The sequence below is a fragment of the Mobula hypostoma genome, chromosome 29 (assembly GCF_963921235.1).
Source record: "Mobula hypostoma chromosome 29, sMobHyp1.1, whole genome shotgun sequence".
Classification (NCBI taxonomy): Eukaryota; Metazoa; Chordata; class Chondrichthyes; order Myliobatiformes; family Myliobatidae; genus Mobula; species Mobula hypostoma.
This window is the reverse complement of record NC_086125.1, coordinates 4,685,500-4,705,462: the sequence shown is the minus strand read 5'-3', so window position 1 is coordinate 4,705,462 and position 19,963 is coordinate 4,685,500. Positions and strand designations below refer to the sequence as shown.

Here is a 19,963-nt window from a genome sequence, read left to right as displayed (position 1 = left end):
ATTTCAATGCAGCAGGGAGAGAATGTGGCAGTGGGAGATTTCTAAAAATGGCAGCTATAGATTAATCTGTGCGGAGGACGCATAGTTTAAATATAGTAGGTGGATAGGTGCCAGGTGCAGGACGTTTTGAAATGTAGAAGGTGGATTGGAGCCAGGTACGGGAGATTTTGAGATTGCTCACTTTGTGAAGTGAATAAAGAATCAGAACTCCTTTAGTGTGTTTGGAACGTGTAGGTGTACCAAGGAGTTGAACTGAGCTGTTTTGAAGTTCAAAGTTCAAAGTAGATTTATTATCAAAGTGTGTATAAGCTTTGATATTCTACCTTGAGATTAATTTTCTTTCAGGCACTTACAGAAAAAAAAAGACATACAATAGAATTTCACAAAAAAGCTATACAGGACCAGCAGCAAGGTTGCGTATTGCTGTCACAGCAACCAGCAATATGGGTTCAATTCCCGCCCATGCCTCTAAAGAGTTTGTGCATTCTTCCCACGACTGTGTGAGTTTCCTTCAAGTATTCCGGTTTCCTTCCATATTCCAAAGGCGTGTGGGTTGGTTGGTTAATTGGTCACATGGGTGTAATTGGGCAGTGTGGATTCGTAAGGCCAAAAGAGGCTGATACTGTGCTGTATCTCTAAGTAAGAAGTAAAAGACAGACAAACAGCTGATGTGCAAAAGACAAACTGCGCAAATAAATATACCAAGAACCTGAGTCATTGGGAATGAGTTTGTAGGTTGTAGAATTAATTGAGAGTAGTGGTGAATGTAGTTATCCGTGCTAATTCAGAGGGCTGATGGTTGCAGAGTAGGAACTATTCCTGAACCTAATGGGTTAAATGCATCCGTGAGGTTCATTGAGCAGTAAAATGCATGTTGGTTGTACTGGAGTGCAGGAAGAAGGAAGTTTGGCTTGGGAATATGCAGTTTAGATAAATTGGTGAATTGGCTTATTACTGTCTCCTGTACTGAGGTACAGGGAGAAACTTTGATTTGCACTTCATCCACACAGTTCATTTCATCAGATCAGATCAGTTCAGGGAAGGCAATAACACAATGCAGAATATAGTGTAGACTCAGAGAGAAAGTGGGCAGACAGTAAGGCCTTTTCAGCCCATGGAGTTGCGCTGCTTAACAATTCACCAATTTAACCCCAGCCTAGTCACAGGGCAATTCAGAATAACTAATTAACATAATAACTGGTATGACTTTGGACTGTGGGAGGAAACTGGAGAACGCAGAGGCTGGAGGAAATCCATGCGGTCACGGTGAGAATGTGCAAGCTCCTTACAGAAGGCTTCAGAATGATCACTGAACTCTGACGCTTCAAGCTGTAATAGTGTTGTGCTAACCACAAAGGCACCATACACCTTACTGTACTCAGGAGAACTGTCTGCAACCAAAACAAATTGGTGGAGAAGGAGAAAGAAATAATATATTAAAGAAAGAAGGACGTGTATTTCCATAGCAACCTTCAAAACATCTAAAAACATTTAACCATCAACAAGGTACTTTTATTTGAACATATTTATTGTTACAGCAATAGAAGTATCACTGACAGTTTGTACCAAGTGCGCTTCCACAAAAGACCATGTGAAATTAAGCAGATATGAGTTGGCGGTAATGTTAGGGGAGAGGGTTAAATATCATATCGGGCATCAGGTGAAGACATTCACTAAAACATGCATAAAATGCTGGAGGAACTCAGCAGGTCAGGCAGCATCAATGGAGAAGATTTATGAGTTGATGTTTCGGGCCAAATCCTTTCATCAAGACTGGAAAGGAAGGGAGACGAGGCCAGATAGGTGGAAAAGGCAAAGGGCTGAAGAAGATGGAATCTGAAAGGAGAGAAGAGTGGACTATGGGAGAAAGGGAAGGGGGAGGCAATAGGCAGGTGAGGAGAAGCGAGGTGATAAGAGGCGAGCCAGAATGTGGAATGGAAAATGTGAGGAGGAAGGGGGGAGAAATTAGCAGAAGTTAGAAAAATCTATGTTCATGCCATCAGGTTGGAGACTAACCAGACAGGATATGAGGTGTTCCTCCTCCAACCTGAGAATGGCCTCATTGTGACAGCAGAGAAGGCCATGCACTACCAGGTCAGAATGGGAAATGGGAATGAAGTGAAAATGGTTTTGCCAGTGGGAAATCACACAGATGTTGCAGATGGAACAAACGTGCTCAACAACTTGGACATTCATAATGCCGTTTACATTGACCTAAAAGTGACAACCGACTCACGGGTTATCATTCCATCAAAGTGATGGCATTTCCCATAGATCTGCCTCAATGCTGCGCCGGACCATTAGAGATCTTCTTTGTGGAATGGGACATAGATCTAGAACCAGAACCACCTGCCCAGCCCAGGGAGAGTTGAAACCACTGAGATGTGACTACCAATCAGCTGAGGAAAACTGGACATGAAAGAGAACGTGTGCAAGTGACTGCAGTCTGGAATGAACACCCATAGGAAAATATTTAAGAACATCGTGTTAAATCAATAACAGCTCAAGAAAAAATCCTTTCAGCAGAGGACAAAGAAACTAGATTTGAATTTGCTACACAATGGGGGTAATATTACTGAAACACCCAAGATACTAAGGGTAGATGTTGAAATGCTTCCTCTAGTGGAAGAACATTAAATTGGGGGCATGGTTACAAAATTAGAGATTGTGCAATAAGTTGTGCAGAGGGTGGAGTGTTATGGAGAATGGGTCAACAGAGGCACGAAAAGGGGAAGATTGGGGTATCTAGGCTGTCGGGAGCTGGCACAAGCAGGGGAATGAAGCCTGGAGCCAATCGCATTGAGTGGTGAGGAAGGCTTGAGGAGCTGAGTGGCTGACTCACACACTTATTTTCTTAAGTTCTTACGTAAATGACATCTCAAAATGTTTGCAACACAAACAAAATGCTGGAAGAACTCAGCAGGCCAGGCAGCATCTATGGAAATCAATGTTTTGGGCTGAGGACCATCATCGGGACTGGAAAAGGAGGAGGAAGAAGACAGAAAAAGTTCATGTAGCTCCCCAGTATGAGAGACCACCTGACTGATGCACATTACGAGGACTGGGTCTCATGCACTATTTGCATGACCAACTATAGGATGGTGCCGTGTTTAGGGAAGATATTAATTTGGGCTATGGTGAGTTCATTTGGGTTGAATTGGTAATTTAGGTTCGCTTGAGTGGGATGGGATGGGGTTGAAGCTGATGGATTGAGATAAGAATTCTAAGTTGGAATGGATTGAACTGGGAAAAGTTGAGTAGGCGTGGGTTGAGTAGAGACAGAATGGGTCATGATGAGTTGATTGGGATGGCATTGAGTTGGGATACAGTTGAGTGGAATTGGGATACGGTTGAGTTGAATTGGGATACGACTGAGTTGAATTGAGATACGGTTGAGCTGAATTGAGATACGGTTGAGTTAAATCGAGATACGGTTGAGTTGAATCGGGATACGGTTGAGTTGAATCGGGATACGGTTGAGTTGAATTGGGATACAGTTGAGTTGAATTGGGATATGGTTGAGTTGGGGTAAATGCAATAGGCCAAAGGACCCAATTATCTGCTATGTGACTCGATGAATAGGGATGGGTAAAGTTAGGGTGGCTGCAACTAGGATTGAATGTGTCAAGAGAAACTGAACTGAGTTGAATTTAGTAAGTTGGGTTGATGTGAGTTAAACTTGGTTAGCTTGATTGAAGTGTAATACACGAAAGCTCAACGCACAGGACTTCTGCCACAGAACCAACATGCAATGTGAGCTTGTTTGTACTTTTAAGACCAGTTTTGTGAAATTCATACTGAGTTTTTCTCACAGATCCAATTGTGTTTTGTGGAGCAATTAATGTCATTCCACTGTCCTTTATCATCAAGGTGGGCACAGTCCTCATTGTTGAAGGCATCATTGGGCTCGCCACTAGCCCAGAAACTGGAAACAAACAAAAAGTCACAGAGTTACTAGTTGGCCTGATACAGAAAATTGGCTTGGAAGAAATTTATTTGTAAAGGTCACCATGGTGATCGTATGCAAAACAAGTATACAGTGAAGTAAACTCAAAGGAGTGCAAGTACTGGAAATATATACAAGTTGATCAGGTAGTATTGCAGAAAGAGAAACACAGCTAACATTGAAGGTTGAAGAACCTTTGTCAGACTGGGAGAGTTGGTTGAGGTTGCAGAGAGGAATAAGACAAATAAGTTAATGAAAGGAATTATTCTCAGACAGGGGCACAACCCTACCCACCATTGAGGACATGTTTAAGAGGCAGTGTCTCAAGAAATGACACCCATCATGAAGGACCTTTACCATCTGGGACAAGGCTTCTTCACATCAGGAAGAAAATACAGGAGACTGAAGCCACACACTCAATGATCCAGGAATAGTGTCTATCCCTCCACCATCAGGTTACTGGCTGGCCCACGAACCTATGAACACTAACTCACTGTTCCTTCACTTTTCAACTGTTTATTTAATTTTGTAATTTATTGCAATTTTATCGTAATTTTATTTGATTTATGGACCTTATGGTAATTTTAGGTTTTATCCCTTTGCGCTGTACTACTGCTGGGTTGAGAGGAATAACAAATCAGCCGCGATGATAAGGCTGAATGGCCCAATACTGTTGATATATCTTATGGTCTAAAGTCTTATTATGGGTTAAAGTCTCATTCTGAACATCTGAATATTTTTCTCTTTGCACAATAACTATAAGTGGAGCAGTGGAAAGAGTGAGCAGTTTCAAATTCCTGGGAGTCAACATCTCCAAAGATCGATCCTGGGCCCAACAAATTGATGCAGGTACAAAGAAGGCACTCCAGTGGCTATATTTTATTAAGAGTTTGAGGAGATTTGGTATGTCACCAAAAACGAGCACATTTCCATAGACGTACTGTGGCGATCATTCTAACTGGCGGCGTCACTGTCTGGTGTGGAGGGGCCACTGCACAGGATCGGAAGAAGGTGCAGAGGGTTGCGAACATAGCCAGTTCCGTCACAGGCACCAGCCTCCCCACCATTGAGGAGATCGATACTTGAAAAAAGGTGGCATTCATCATTAAGGACTCACATCACCCAGGCCATGCCCTCGTTTCATTACTACAATCAGAGAAGAGGTACAGGAGCCAAATGACACACGCTCAACAATTTCTTCCCCCCAACCATCAGATTTCTGAACGGAAGGCGAACCAACTCATGAACACTACCATAACTCTCTTTTTGCTCTACTAATTTATTTTTTATATATATTAACCCCATCTTGTCCATTTATGGCTTGTTCCGGTAGCCAATTTTTCTCCAGATGGTCCCAGTTCCCCAACCATTGTTAATCCGGGTGGTTCTGAACTGGCGTGACTCTTCTTGTTCTTGTCACTCTCTAGAGGTTTTTGTGGGTAGATGAAGTGAAAGCACGAAAGGTCCAGCCCAAGACCCCTATCGGGCTGCCACCAACAGAATCTGAACCCAACCGGGCCGCCACCAACAGGACCTGAACCCTGAACCACCCTGCCGCAGAGTCTGGATGGTTCCCGGTGTTGCCTCCGAAGCATCCAGACAGGAACTTGAATTAGCAAGGCCTAAAAGGCTACCTGCGCACTTAATGTGGGTAAATGGGATTAGAGTGGACAAGTCTTATGCTGTACAAATCAATTACTCTACATCTGACTCTTTATTGGGGAAGAACAAAAAAAATGTTCTGAACAGAAGTCCATCTGCACACTTCCCAGCCATCAGGAGCATCACCATCACAGGGATATGGCCTGGACTTGAGGACCTGAGTTACAGGTGAAGTTTGAAGAAGTTCGGACTTTATTTATGTTATGTTATGATTGCACTGCCCCTGACGAACGCTGTCTCGTTCTGCCCTGCAGAGCTGATGTATGGTTAGAATGACAATAAAGTTTTTTGAATCTTTGAATCTTGAATCTTATTCCCAGGACCAGAGGAGATTTGATCAAGGTATACAAAATGATGACGGGCGCAGAAAGGATTAATGCAAGTAAAGTTTTTTTTTCCACTCAGTTGGGTGAGACTGGAACCTGAGGCCGTAGCTGAGGAGTGAAAGGTGAAATATTTAAGGGTACCTCAGGGGAAACTTCTTCACTCAGAGGGTGGTGCGAGTGTAATACGAGCTGGCAGTGGAAGTCATGCATTGGAGGGGGAGGAACGTCCCCAATCACAAGAGGGCCATGCTCCTTGAGAGGGGACATGTCAGCAAGTTATGGTTATGAGGAAGCTCAACGAGCAGATGAGGAGAATATTCATGTAGAATATTCATGCTTGTAGAGGAAACAGAAGTCACCTGATATAAAAATAATATGTTCGCTAACAAATCAAAGTAATTCTAATATTCGATATTGTTCATTGGTTATTTTCATCACTGGCAAGCAGTATTGATGCGAAGTCAGCACGTATTACCTATCCATCATTTCATTTTATTTTATCTTTTATTGCGATACAGCCCGGAGTAGGCCCTTCCGGGCCTTCAAGCTGCGCTGCCCAGCAATCCCCGATTTAATCATTTACAATGGCCAATAAGCCTACCATCTGGTACATCTTTGGAATGTGGGAGGAAAGCAGAGCTCCCGGAGGAAACCCATGCAGTTGTGGGAAGAACATACAAAATTCCCTTCAGGCAGTGGCAGGAACTGAACCCAGGGGGCCTGTACTGTAAAATGTTGTGCTAACCACTGCACCACTGCACTACCCCATTAATGTCCCTAAACCGAATGTTTTGTTGGGGAGCTTCAGAGGATAGTTGAATTATATCAGAGGATAGTTCAGGGCAGTCACATTTCAGAATTGGTTTGGATGGCATATCTCTTTCCTGAAGATGTGATTTTCTTTCAGTAAGATGGTGGCTTCTATGGGGCCAGGCCAACCATAGGTGGTATTGTCTTTTTTTTTTAATATATTTTTTATGACCACAAGACCCTGCTGGACATTAAGGATTTAAAGTATTGCATGTCTACCCCATCAGCAAGTTGCTTGTTGCCATAGAAACTGAAGGAGCTGGAGAGGCGTTGGAGTCAGTGGGCGTAGGCAGTCTAACAGCGAGCGATTGTCTTTGTTGGTTTTCTGGTGATCGCAAAACTCTGTTGGACATTGGTAATGCGGGATGCTGCAAGTCCAGTTACCTGGCTTATAGGCGAACGGCGGGGGAGCTGTGTGATCTCCGTCATAGCAAGGACTAGGCCTCAAGCCGCAGTGTCACCTGTTTGCAGCTGTCCAGGACAGAGCTTGCGGAATCAGTGACAGCCCTGCCCTCAGCTTTCACTCTATTCAACCGCAGACTGCGACAATACTCATGGATTCAGGGATCTAGACCATATTCTTTTTATCGTGTGATTGTCCAGTACTGCTAACTTATACGTGCTATATGTGCCTTGTGCTGTGCGGACAGTGGAGGTTCTGCGTGGCCTTGGCAGAAGACAAGCTGTATTGCGTTTGACTGCAGACTTCTACAACATTTATGGACTTAGGGACTTGGACTATATTGTTTTCTGTGTGACTGAATTGTACTGCTATCTTATATATGCTTTGTGCTGTTTGTGACTGTTGGTATTGTGTTTTGCGTCTTGGCCCTGGAGTAATGCTATTTGGTTTGTCTGAATTCAATGGTATTCATATGGTTGAATGATAATTAAATTTGAATTTGAACTTTATGAGAACCTCATAGTTTCATGCTTGCTGTAAGAATATTTTACAAGGCTGAGTTCATTCACTTATCTGCAGTAAAACTCTGTTAATTTGGAATGCACTGGTGCTGAACCAGCAGATTTTACAGACTATTGGGTGTTGTTCTTATGGGTACTCAGCACATTTTTATTCCATTCTTTTTTATGTAGCATTTCAGGGGACCTGTTAAGTGTAAAGAGAGTGTGGGAAAGAGAACTAGGTGATTGTAAAGGACATGTGAGAACTGGGGCACTATGAATAGATGGAGAATGTGGTGATATCACTTGGTGACCAGTGCTGCACCATCAGGATTTTCCAAAGCTTGCATAACAGATTGCTGGAATTTCATACCATCAAGTTTTATTGATGCACCATAGAAAGCATCTTACTCAGGTGTGTCATGGCTTAGTATGACAACTGCTCCACTCAAGACCAAGAAACTGCACAGGGTTGTGGACACAGCTCATTGATGGGTGCCTTGGGAAAACTGCCAACGTAATCAAAGACACCAGCCACACTGGACACTCTCTCTGCTCCTCTCCCCTGCCCAGTGATCAGAATAAACCAATGCCTGAAAGCGGATATCACTGGGCTCACTCAAGGAGAGTTTCTGCCCCACTATCATAAAACTATTGAATGTTTCCATAGTACGATAAGAATCAGACTTAATATCGCCGGCATATAATTTCAGATTTCAACATCCATTCAGAAATTGGCTGGCAGAGGGGAAGAAGCTGTTCCTGAGTTATTGAGTGTGTGCCTTCAGGCTTCTGTACCTCCTTCCTGATGGTAGCAATGAGGAGAGGGCATGTCCTGGGTGATGGTGGGGGTCCTTAATGATGGACATTGTCTTTCTGAGATTGCTCCGTGAAGATGCCCTGGATGCTGGGGAGACCAGAGCCCGTGATAGAGCTGGCTAGTTCTACAACTCTCAGCAGCTTATTTTGATCCTGTGGAGTAGGATCCCACAGCCCCCATGCCAGATGGTGACACAGCCAGTTAAAATGCTTCCACAGAAGAGCTGCAGAAATTTGTGAGTGATGACACCAAATCTCCTCAAAGTCCTAATGAAACGTAGATGGATTTTTCACCTCACAATCTACCTTACTTGTGACTTCGCAGCAGACTACCTGCCTATGCTGCATTTTCTTTGTATTGCCACATTTTATTCTGCATTGTTTTACCTTGTGGTCTCCTAGTGAACCATTGTAAAGAATAGATCGATGTGAACAGTACACAAGACAAGTTTTTCACTGTACCTTAGTAAAGTAAAGGCATCCGTTAGTCTTGCGAGAGCATGGATCTACGCCTGGAAAGTCTTCACTCTCCAGGGCGCAGACCTGAGCAAGGTTGTATGGAAGACCAGCAGTTGCCCATGCTGCAAGTCTCCCCTCTCCACGACACCAATGTTGTCCGAGGGAAGGGCATTAGGACCCGTACAGCTTGGCACCAGTGTCGTCGCAGAGCAATGTGTGATTAAGTGCCTTGCTCGACACAACACGTTGCCTCGGCTGGGGCTCGAACTCACGACCTTCAGATCGCTAGTCTAATGCCTTAACCACTTGGCCATGTGCCCACACCTCAGTACAAGCGACAATAATAAACCCATTTAACATTTTACTAACAGTACCCGGCTGCCAGGTTGGGATATGAACTGCTGACTCTGAATCTTTGGTTTCTATGGAAAGAGGCAAGAATGTGAAATTAGGTATTGCAGGTATCAATGGAGACCGATATCATGGATGAACACAAGGGAAGATGGATAAATATGAGGAAGAAAGGAATAGAAAAGGTTTTTTTTTAAATAGGGAGGGGGAGAAGGGCTGTTGGGCTGACTAGCTTATTTTGGTGAGGAACTTCTGTGTACCGTAAACATGAGAGATTCTGCAGGTGCTGGACATCCCAATGTATGAAGAAGTACAGAGAAGTCAGAGTTTCATGGCTGACCAACTCTCCTTGTTGAAAGTGGGAGATAAGTTGGAAAAGATTGAATTTAAAAGAAGTGCATGAAAATATAAACTGAGGACATGCTGTAAGGGGAGACAACACCAGATTGGTGGCCAAGGGTTCTTGAGGATCCAAGCTGAGCAGGTCTCAAGGCACCTTGCATGGTGGAATAGATCACCCAATTGAACTTCAAACACTTTCCCTCCACTACAGAGAGTGGAGATCATGGGGCAAGGGAATTTCCAGCTCTCTCAAGAAAGTGGGCAGTGTTTATTTCTGTAGAGTAATCCATCACATGGGGGAAATCATCACAAGGACCTTCAGGATAGTGACCATCTTCTGGCAATTTACTGTAACATTCATCGTCTCAGCAATTGATCAATACCTTGTTAGATTTATCACTTCAGCAGAGCATGCATTTGTAGATATATATGTAGACCATAGGAGGAAGAGGAGGGGACGACCCAGGTGGAAGTAATGGGCAGGTGAGAAGTCTGTGTACCATAAAAAAGTGCAATCAATAGTTGCAGTGAGACTTACTGTGGTGTTGAATCATATTCTGTGCCATCTTCCCACTGCCAATGTCTTTCCTCGGCAGAGTCCGACAAGCCAATCCAGTACATTTTGGGTACCGATAATTTTTTAATAAATATCTGTAAAAATATTAAACAAGACTGGAAGTGAACAAAAATGCCCTTGAGTTGATGTGGCAGCTTTACTGCTCTTGTGTTGCAGGATTTGATGGAAGAGGAGTATTGTCCGTGGGACTGAGCGACACTAAGTGACTCTGACATGAAGTAGTTCAATGAGAAAGTGGCCCTTGGCAAGAGGCAGCAGCAGGGCGTACGAAAACGCAGTCGGACAGTGACCGTGTCAGTGTAGGTATGAACTATTGACTCAAGCTTAAAGTGGCACTGCTCGGGGAGGATGAAGAAAGCTGAGTGGCTGAGGGTCTGTGGAGAGGGGTGGGAAACATAAATGTTTACCAGAAAGAACACCGCTAGAACAGTAGAAGAGTCTAATTTAGTACAATGCGGCCATAGTGTTGCTGAACTGTAGTGATTAGGGTTTTTGCCTTTTGATTTAAGAACTGAGTGGTTGAAGGGAAGTGTCTTCTGTTGAACTTGGCAGTATGGAACTTCATGCTCCTGTACCTCCTGCTAAATGGTAGCTGTGAGAAGATGGCCTGGCCTGCAGGGTGGGGATTATTGATGATGGATTTTGTCTTTATGAGGCAATGCCTCTGGTAGATACTACCGATGGTTGGCAGGGATGTGCTGGTGATGTTTTGGGCAGAGTCCACTACTCTGCAAATCATGGTCCTGCATTTTCAGATTGCTGCACCAGACCAGGATGCAACAGCCAGGATACTTCCAACAATACATACGATCACTGTGCTTTGTCACCAAAACAAAACACTCACAGATTTAAATGTCCCATCGGTAATGGAGGGAAGCACCCCTCCACTACACATTTGGTATGTTGCCAAGGACACTCGCAAATTTCCACAGGTGTACTTTGCGGAGCATCGTAACTGGCTGGATCACCGTTTGGTATGGGAAGGTGGGGGTGGGTGGGGAAGGGCTACTGTACAGGATCAAAATAAACTGCAGAGAGATGGAAACTTAATCAGCTCCATCATGGGCACTAGCCTCTGTAGTATCCAGGATATCGTCAAGGAGTGATGCCTCAGAAAGGCGGTGTCATCATTAAGGACCCCATCACCCAGCTCATGCTCTGTTCTCATTGTTACCATCAGGAAGGAGGTACAGGAACCTGAAGGCACACAGTCAATGAAGAATTAAAAGGAACAGAGCCTCATACAGCAGGCAGCATAGTTTGCGGGCTGCGGAGTGAGCCGGGAGCAGAGTGAAAGCTTAAGGGCTTCGGCTCAACGGGCTTAGGCGGAAACGGGTGAGGCGAGGACGGTTTGGTATTCATTTTTTTTTGTTGTTATTTGAGGAGAGGGGCAGTATGAGTGTGAGGGCAGTTTGTTGTTCTCGGTGCCGGATGTGGGAGGCCCTGGAGTCTCCCAGCCTCCCGGACGTCCACATCTGCGCCAGGTGCGCCGAGATACAGCTCCTACGGGACCGTGTTAGGGAACTGGAGCTGCAGCTCGATGACTTTCGTCTGGTCAGGGAGAATGAGGAGTTGATAGAGAGGAGTTACAGGCAGGCATGGGAGGCAGACAAGTGGGTCACGGTTAGGAGGGGGAAGGGGAAGGGTCAGGTACTAGAGAGTACCACAGTGGCTGTGCCCCTTGACAATAGGTACTCCTGTTTGAGTACTGTTGGGGGAGGACAGCTTACCCAGGGGAAGCGACAATGGCTATGCCTCCAGCACAAAGTCCGGCCTGTAGCTCAGAAGGGTAGGGAAAGGAAGAGGAGGGCAGTTGTGATAGGGGACTCAATAGTAAGGGGGTCAGATAGGCGATTCTGTGGACGCAGTCCAGAGACCCGGATGGTAGTTTGCCTCCCTGGTGCCAGGATCCGGGATATTTCTGATCGTGTCCAAGATATCCTGAAGTGGGAGGGTGAGGAGCCAGAGGTCGTGGTACATATAGGTACCAATGACATAGGTAGGAAAAGGGAAGAGGTCCTGAAAAGAGAATACAGGGAGATAGGAAGGGAGTTGAGAAAAAGGACCGCAAAGGTAGTAATCTCGGGATTACTGCCTGTGCCACGTGACAGTGAGAGTAGGAATGCGATGAGGTGGAGGATAAATGCGTGGCCAAAGGATTGGAGCAGGAGGCAGGGATTCAAGTTTTTGGATCATTGGGACCTCTCTTGGCGCAGGCGTGACCTGTACAAAAAGGACGGGTTACACTTGAATCCTAGGGGGACCAATATCCTGGCAGGGAGATTAGCGAGGGCTACTGAGGTGACTTTAAAATAGAATGGTTGGGGGGTGGGAATCAAATTAAAGAGGCTAGGCGAGAGGAGGTTAGTCATAACAGGGGGATGGGAACCAGTGCAGAGAGACAGAGGGGTGTAAAATGAGGGTAGAAGCAAAAAGTAGCAAGGAGAAAAGTAAAAGTGGCAGGCCGACAAATCCAGGGCAAGCATCAAAAAGGGCCACTTTTCAACATAATTGTATAAGAGCTAAGAGTGTTGTAAAAGCGAGCCTGAAGGCTTTGTGTGTCAATGCAAGGAGCATTCGTAACAATGTGGATGAATTAAAAGTGCAGATTGTTATTAATGATTATGATATAGTTGGGATCACAGAGACATGGCTCCAGGGTGACCAAGGATGGGAGCTCAACGTTCAGGGATATTCAATATTCAGGAGGGATAGACATGAAAGAAAAGGAGGTGGGGTGGCGTTGCTGGTTAAAGAAGAGATTAACGCAATAAAAAGGAAGGACATAAGCCGGGAAGATGTGGAATCGATATGGGTAGAGCTGCATAACACTAAGGGGCAGAAAACGCTGGTGGGAGTTGTGTACAGGCCACCTAACAGTAGTAGTGAGGTCGGAGATGGTATTAAACAGGAAATTAGAAATGTGTGCAGTAAAGGAACAGCAGTTATAATGGGTGACTTCAATCTACATGTAGACTGGGTGAACCAAATTGGTAAAGGTACTGAGGAAGAGGATTTTTTGGAATGTATGCGGGATGGTTTTTTGAACCAACATGTCGAGGAACCAACCAGAGAGCAGGCTATTCTAGACTGGGTATTGAGCAATGAGGAAGGGTTAATTAGCAATCTTGTCGTGAGAGGCCCCTTGGGTAAGAGTGAACATAATATGGTGGAATTCTTCATTAAGATGGAGAGTGACATAGTTAATTCAGAAACAAAGGTTCAGAACTTAAAGAAGGGTAACTTTGAAGGTATGAGACGTGAATTAGCTAAGATAGACTGGCAAATGACACTTAAAGGGTTGCCGGTGGATATGCAATGGCAAGCATTTAAAGATTGCATGGATGAACTACAACAATTGTTCATCCCAGTTTGGCAAAAGAATAAATCAAGGAAGGTAGTGCACCCGTGGCTGACAAGGGAAATTAGGGATAGTATCAATTCCAAAGAAGAAGCATACAAATTAGCCAGAAAAAGTGGCTCACCTGAGGACTGGGAGAAATTCAGAGTTCAGCAGAGAAGGACAAAGGGCTTAATTAGGAAGGGGAAAAAAGATTATGAGAGAAAACTGGCAGGGAACATAAAAACTGACTGTAAAAGCTTTTATAGATATGTGAAAAGAAAAAGATCGGTTAAGACAAATGTAGGCCCCCTACAGACAGAAACAGGTGAATTGATTATGGGGGGCAAGGACATGGCAGACCAATTGAATAATTACTTTGGTTCTGTCTTCACTAAGGAGGACATAAATAATCTTCCGGAAATAGTAGGGGACAGAGGGTCCAGTGAGTTGGAGGAACTGAGGGAAATACATGTTAGTAGGGAAGTGGTGTTAGGTAAATTGAAGGGATTAAAGGCAGATAAATCCCCAGGGCCAGATGGTCTGCATCCCAGAGTGCTTAAGGAAGTAGCCCAAGAAATAGTGGATGCATTAGTGATAATTTTTCAAAACTCTTTAGATTCTGGACTAGTTCCTGAGGATTGGAGGGTGGCTAATGTAACCCCACTTTTTAAAAAAGGAGGGAGAGAGAAACCAGGAAATTATAGACCGGTTAGCCTAACATTGGTGGTGGGGAAACTGCTAGAGTCAGTTATCAAAGATGTGATAACAGCACATTTGGAAAGCAGTGAAATCATCGGACAAAGTCAGCATGGATTTGTGAAAGGAAAATCATGTCTGACGAATCTCATAGAATTTTTTGAGGATGTAACTAGTAGAGTGGATAGGGGAGAACCAGTGGATGTGGTATATTTGGATTTTCAAAAGGCTTTTGACAAGGTCCCACACAGGAGATTAGTGTGCAAACTTAAAGCACACGGTATTGGGGGTAAGGTATTGATGTGGATAGAGAATTGGTTGGCAGACAGGAAGCAAGGAGTGGGAATAAACGGGACCTTTTCAGAATGGCAGGCAGTGACGAGTGGGGTACCGCAAGGCTCAGTGCTGGGACCCCAGTTGTTTACAATATGTATTAATGACTTGGATGAGGGAATTAAATGCAGCATCTCCAAGTTTGCAGATGACACGAAGCTGGGCGGCAGTGTTAGCTGTGAGGAGGATACTAAGAGGATGCAGGGTGACTTGGATAGGTTAGGTGAGTGGGCAAATTCATGGCAGATGCAATTTAATGTGGATAAATGTGAAGTTATCCACTTTGGTGGCAAAAACAGGAAAACAGATTATTATCTGAATGGTGGCCGATTAGGAAAAGGGGAGGTGCAACGAGACCTGGGTGTCATTATACACCAGTCATTGAAAGTGGGCATGCAGGTACAGCAGGCAGTGAAAAAGGCGAATGGTATGCTGGCATTTATAGCAAGAGGATTCGAGTACAGGAGCAGGGAGGTACTACTGCAGTTGGACAAGGCCTTGGTGAGACCACACCTGGAGTATTGTGTGCAGTTTTGGTCCCCTAATCTGAGGAAAGACGTCCTTGCCATAGAGGGAGTACAAAGAAGGTTCACCAGATTGATTCCTGGGATGGCAGGACTTTCATATGATGAAATTCTGGATGAACTAGGCTTATACTCGTTGGAATTTAGAAGATTGAGGGGGGATCTGATTGAAACGTATAAAATCCTAAAGGGATTGGACAGGCTAGATGCAGGAAGATTGTTCCCGATGTTGGGGAAGTCCAGAACGAGGGGTCACGGTTTGAGGATAAAGGGGAAGCCTTTTAGGACCGAGATTAGGAAAAACTTCTTCACACAGAGAGTGATGAATCTGTGGAATTCTCTGCCACAGGAAACAGTTGAGACCAGTTCATTGGCTATATTTAAGAGGGAGTTAGATGTGGCCTTTGTGGCTAAAGGGATCGGGGGTATGGAGGGAAGGCTGGTACAGGGTGCTGAGTTGGATGATCAGCCATGATCGTACTGAATGGCGGTGCAGGCTCGAAGGGCCGAATGGCCTACTCCTGCACCTATTTTCTATGTTTCTATGTTTCTATGATTCAGGAACAGCTTCTTCTCCTCTGCCATTCGATTTCTGAATGGACATTGAACCCATGAACACGACCTCACTACTTTTTTTTATATAAACTATTATATACATATATACACACACAATTATAATATACATTTCCTGTGAATCACAGTTTTTTCTCTATTATTATATGTTGCATTGTACTGCTGTTGCAAAGCTAATACATTTCATGACTTAGGCTGCTGATATTAAACCAGATTCTGTTTCCTTGCAGCATCTTTCACAATTGCTCACGATTCATGTACACCAGCCCACACACTGCAATATAGAGAATTTATGTACAATTTATGCTTGTTATTTTTTTTCCTTGTGAAGGCTCTTGTGTGCGTGTGATGCTGTTGCAAGTACGTTCTTTATCGCACCTGTGTGTAAATGAAGATTTGGATTAGATGAGAGTCATTTCTCACATGTCCATCAAAATATACAGTGAAATAAGTTGTTTGCATCAGCCAGCAACACAGTCCGAAGGTGTATTGTCCGCAGCCTGCGAGTGTTGCCCTGCTCCCGGTGTCGATATAGTACTGGCAATATCTTAAAAGCCACACATCCTTGGAATGTAGGAGGCAACTGTGGCAGCCTGAGGAAACCCGTGCAGTCACAGGAAGACAACAATGCGATTGAATTTAGGCTGCTCACTCTGCGATACGTTACACGATTGTGGATTGAACCTGGGCTGCTCAATCTGCGATACGTTACACTATTGTGGATCGAACCCGGGCTGCTCACTCTGCGATACGTTACACTATTGTGGATCGAACCCGGGCTGCTCACTCTGCGATACGTTACACTATTGTGGATCGAACCCGGGCTGCTCACTCTGCGATACGTTACACTATTGTGGATCGAACCCGGGCTGCTCACTCTGCGATACGTTACACTATTGTGGATCGAACCCGGGCTGCTCACTCTGCGATACGTTACACTATTGTGGATCGAACCCGGGCTGCTCACTCTGCGATACGTTACACTATTGTGGATCGAACCCGGGCTGCTCACTCTGCGATACGTTACACGATTGTGGATCGAACCCGGGCTGCTCACTCTGCGATACGTTACACCATTGTGGATCGAACCCGGGCTGCTCACTCTGCGATACGTTACACTATTGTGGATCGAACCCGGGCTGCTCACTCTGCGATACGTTACACCATTGTGGATCGAACCCGGGCTGCTCACTCTGCGATACGTTACACCATTGTGGATCGAACCCGGGCTGCTCACTCTGCGATACGTTACACCATTGTGGATCGAACCCGGGCTGCTCACTCTGCGATACGTTACACTATTGTGGATCGAACCCGGGCTGCTCACTCTGCGATACGTTACACGATTGTGGATCGAACCCGGGCTGCTCACTCTGCGATACGTTACACTATTGTGGATCGAACCTTGGCTGCTCACTCTGCGATACGTTACACCATTGTGGATCGAACCCGGGCTGCTCACTCTGCGATACGTTACACCATTGTGGATCGAACCCGGGCTGCTCACTCTGCGATACGTTACACTATTGTGGATCGAACCCGGGCTGCTCACTCTGCGATACGTTACACCATTGTGGATCGAACCCGGGCTGCTCACTCTGCGATACGTTACACCATTGTGGATCGAACCCGGGCTGCTCACTCTGCGATACGTTACACCATTGTGGATCGAACCCGGGCTGCTCACTCTGCGATACGTTACACCATTGTGCCACTTTCCTGTATCTACACAATGAACTTGACACTTACTTGCTCTTCAATGTTGTTGATCACAAGCAGATGTGAACCCAGCATTGAACACTTTTGTTTCGCAAAATGCCAGTCGCCTGAACTGCTGGAGAAGTAGTAACATGACTGGTTGAACGTTGCCCAAATTTTAGGACATGGGGTCCAAAAGTGATCTAGAGAGAGAGAGGAGGGAATTCAGAACTACTGAAAAATTACTTACATTTACTGTACATTGTTGAATAGAATCGGTGGGAGGAGAGAGTGCAGCGTGCCTGCATGTGCACAGCCCTCCGGTGAAAAATGATATCGTATCCGTTAAATAGGGGCCGTGGACAATTCTGATTTGATGGGGACGGACGTGAAAGCACAGAGGAACATCTGGAGAAATTTATGAAACGCTCGTTTGCTGCTGTCGTTACTGCACGGTCGGGAATCTTCCGGAGGGAAGTCCTCAAAATCCCTGGCTTTGCCTGCTGTTGGCAACCAAGATTGAGGTCGAATTGTTCGGACAGGGGTGGCGCTCGGTACTCAGTGTCGGAGAGCTGATTCGGAGGCTCGAAGTTTTCGGATGACTCAGAGACGGATCGTGGTCGGGCATGGCAGGAAGAATTTTCTTCCTTCTCCCGTCAGTGTGAGATGTGGGACGTTTGAGAGACTTTGAACTTTTTACTGTGCTCATGGACTTCTTCATCAAGTTATGGTATTGTTGCACTGTTGTAACTATATGTTATAATTATGTGGTTTTGTCAGTTTTTTCAGTCTTGGTCTGTCCTGTGTTTTGTGATATCACACCAGAGGAAATATTGTATCATTTCTTAATGCATGCATTACTAAATGACAATAAAAGAGGACTGCTGTCTTCATAATCTAAAAGATCTGGGACACCTGGTGGCCAGTTTATTAGCCAACTCCTACACCTAATAAAATGATAACTGAGTATATGTTTGTGGTCTTCTGCAACTGTAGCCCATCTCCTTCAAGGTTCGACATGTTGCATATTCAGAGATGCTCTTTAGCACACCACTGTTGTAATGTGCGGTTATCTGAGTTGCTGTCGCCTTCATATCAGCTTGAACCAGTCTGGCAATTCTCCTCTGGCCTCTCTCACTAATAAGGCATTTCCACCCACAGAACTGCCACTCACTTGATTTCTTTTGTTTTTCACACCATTCTCTGTAAACTCTAGAGACTGTTGTGCATGAAAATCCCAAGAGATCAGCAGTTTCTGAGATACTCCGATCACTCCATCTGGCACCAACAATCATTCCATGGTCAAAGTCAGTTAGGTCACATTTCTTCCCCATTCTGGTGTATGGTCTGAACAACAACCGAACCTCATGACCATGTCTGCATGCTTTTATGCATTGAGTTGCTGCCACATGATTGGCTGATTAGATTTTGTATTAATGGGCGGTGTACCTAATAAAATGACCACTGAGTGGAATAGTTTAAAATGATCAAAGATCGGACAGGGTATTCACAGAGCAATTATTTCTTATTACGGCAGAGTCTAGCACAAAGAATACAGTTTGTGTGTGTGACCATCCTGTCATTAAACAGACTGTGGGAATTCACCCAAGGTGTGAACTAAATGCATTGTTGATACTCAGAAAAGGGGCTGTGGTAAATTGGAGGGAATATTCACAGACAATGGGAACAAAGTGGAGATGTACCGGTGACAGCCAAGGTTCAGAATTAGTCAATGGATCAGAGTGTTCATACTTACTGTTGATTTTCAGCTCAGGGAGCTTGCTGGCCAAGATGCTCTGGGCTCTCTGAACTTCAGACACTGAGAAGCAAATCCGGATCAAACATTAGCAAGTGGAGATGATCTGATCTTTGTTTCAGGATCTTGGAAATGCTGTTACAGAAGTTTAATTTGAACAGGCAGTGGGAATTCACCCAAACTAACTCATGGTGTGGAACTGATCCAGCTGTTGGCACACATAAAGTGGGGTAGTGGTAAATTGGAGAGGATGTTCACAGATAAGTTACTGACTTCACTTACTTACTGCCCGTTTCGCCACTGGTGTTTACGATGGCAATGAATGTCTTCTACGTGTCTGTATAGAGGATTCTTTATTGCTGTTTCTGTAACAATTTTTCAAAATCCAGTCAAGGGTTGTTAACCCCCAGCTGAACCTCCAAACCGGGAGGACCGATGGACCACCCTTAGTCTGGCCTCTACCCTTTGACCTGTTTGGCATGGGTGACTCTACCAAGAACCAAAGCAAACAGCCAGCATAGCTCTCCAGGCCACTGAGGCATTCAAGCCTCCAAGCCCTCCAATAAGGTTGTGGTCCTCTTGGAGGGTGCTATTCTCTATTTAAGTTGTGCAGCCCCTGGTATAGTTGCTTTTATAAAGAATAACCAGGAACAGGCCATTCAGCCCATCTGGTGATTGCCTAGATAATACTTGCACAAGAGATTCGTCCTGCTATAATTGACTATCCCAGCTCCCACCTCATGCACAGCAGCCAATCCCGTTCTCCTTCTCTCTCATATCTGCATACACCCCTCCCCCTCTCATACGTCATGTGGTTCGATGGGCCCCGCTCTCCCCTCTGGAAG

General features: G+C 44.9%; 2 protein-coding genes across 3 annotated transcripts in view; one reads left to right on the top strand and one right to left on the bottom strand.

Annotated features, from left to right (window-relative positions):
* Nucleotides 1-348: 348 nt before the first annotated feature.
* Nucleotides 349-19,963, bottom strand: part of LOC134339465 (CD209 antigen-like protein E) — a 34,488-nt gene continuing 14,873 nt past the window's right edge. For both annotated transcript variants that reach the window (XM_063035999.1, XM_063036000.1), the window contains exons 5-8: nucleotides 19,119-19,181; nucleotides 17,414-17,565; nucleotides 10,157-10,269; nucleotides 349-3,925 (exon numbers count right to left, since the gene is read on the bottom strand). In XM_063035999.1, coding sequence (XP_062892069.1) covers nucleotides 3,793-3,925; nucleotides 10,157-10,269; nucleotides 17,414-17,565; nucleotides 19,119-19,181 — 461 coding nt within the window. In that variant the 3' untranslated portion in view covers nucleotides 349-3,792. The remainder of the gene's footprint in view (nucleotides 3,926-10,156; nucleotides 10,270-17,413; nucleotides 17,566-19,118; nucleotides 19,182-19,963) is intronic.
* The window catches only part of LOC134339463 (BTB/POZ domain-containing protein 8-like), a 129,609-nt gene continuing 120,084 nt past the window's right edge, over nucleotides 10,439-19,963 (top strand). Inside the window, exon 1 of the mRNA XM_063035996.1 lies at nucleotides 10,439-10,498. The gene's annotated coding sequence lies outside the window, so the exon portion shown is untranslated. The remainder of the gene's footprint in view (nucleotides 10,499-19,963) is intronic.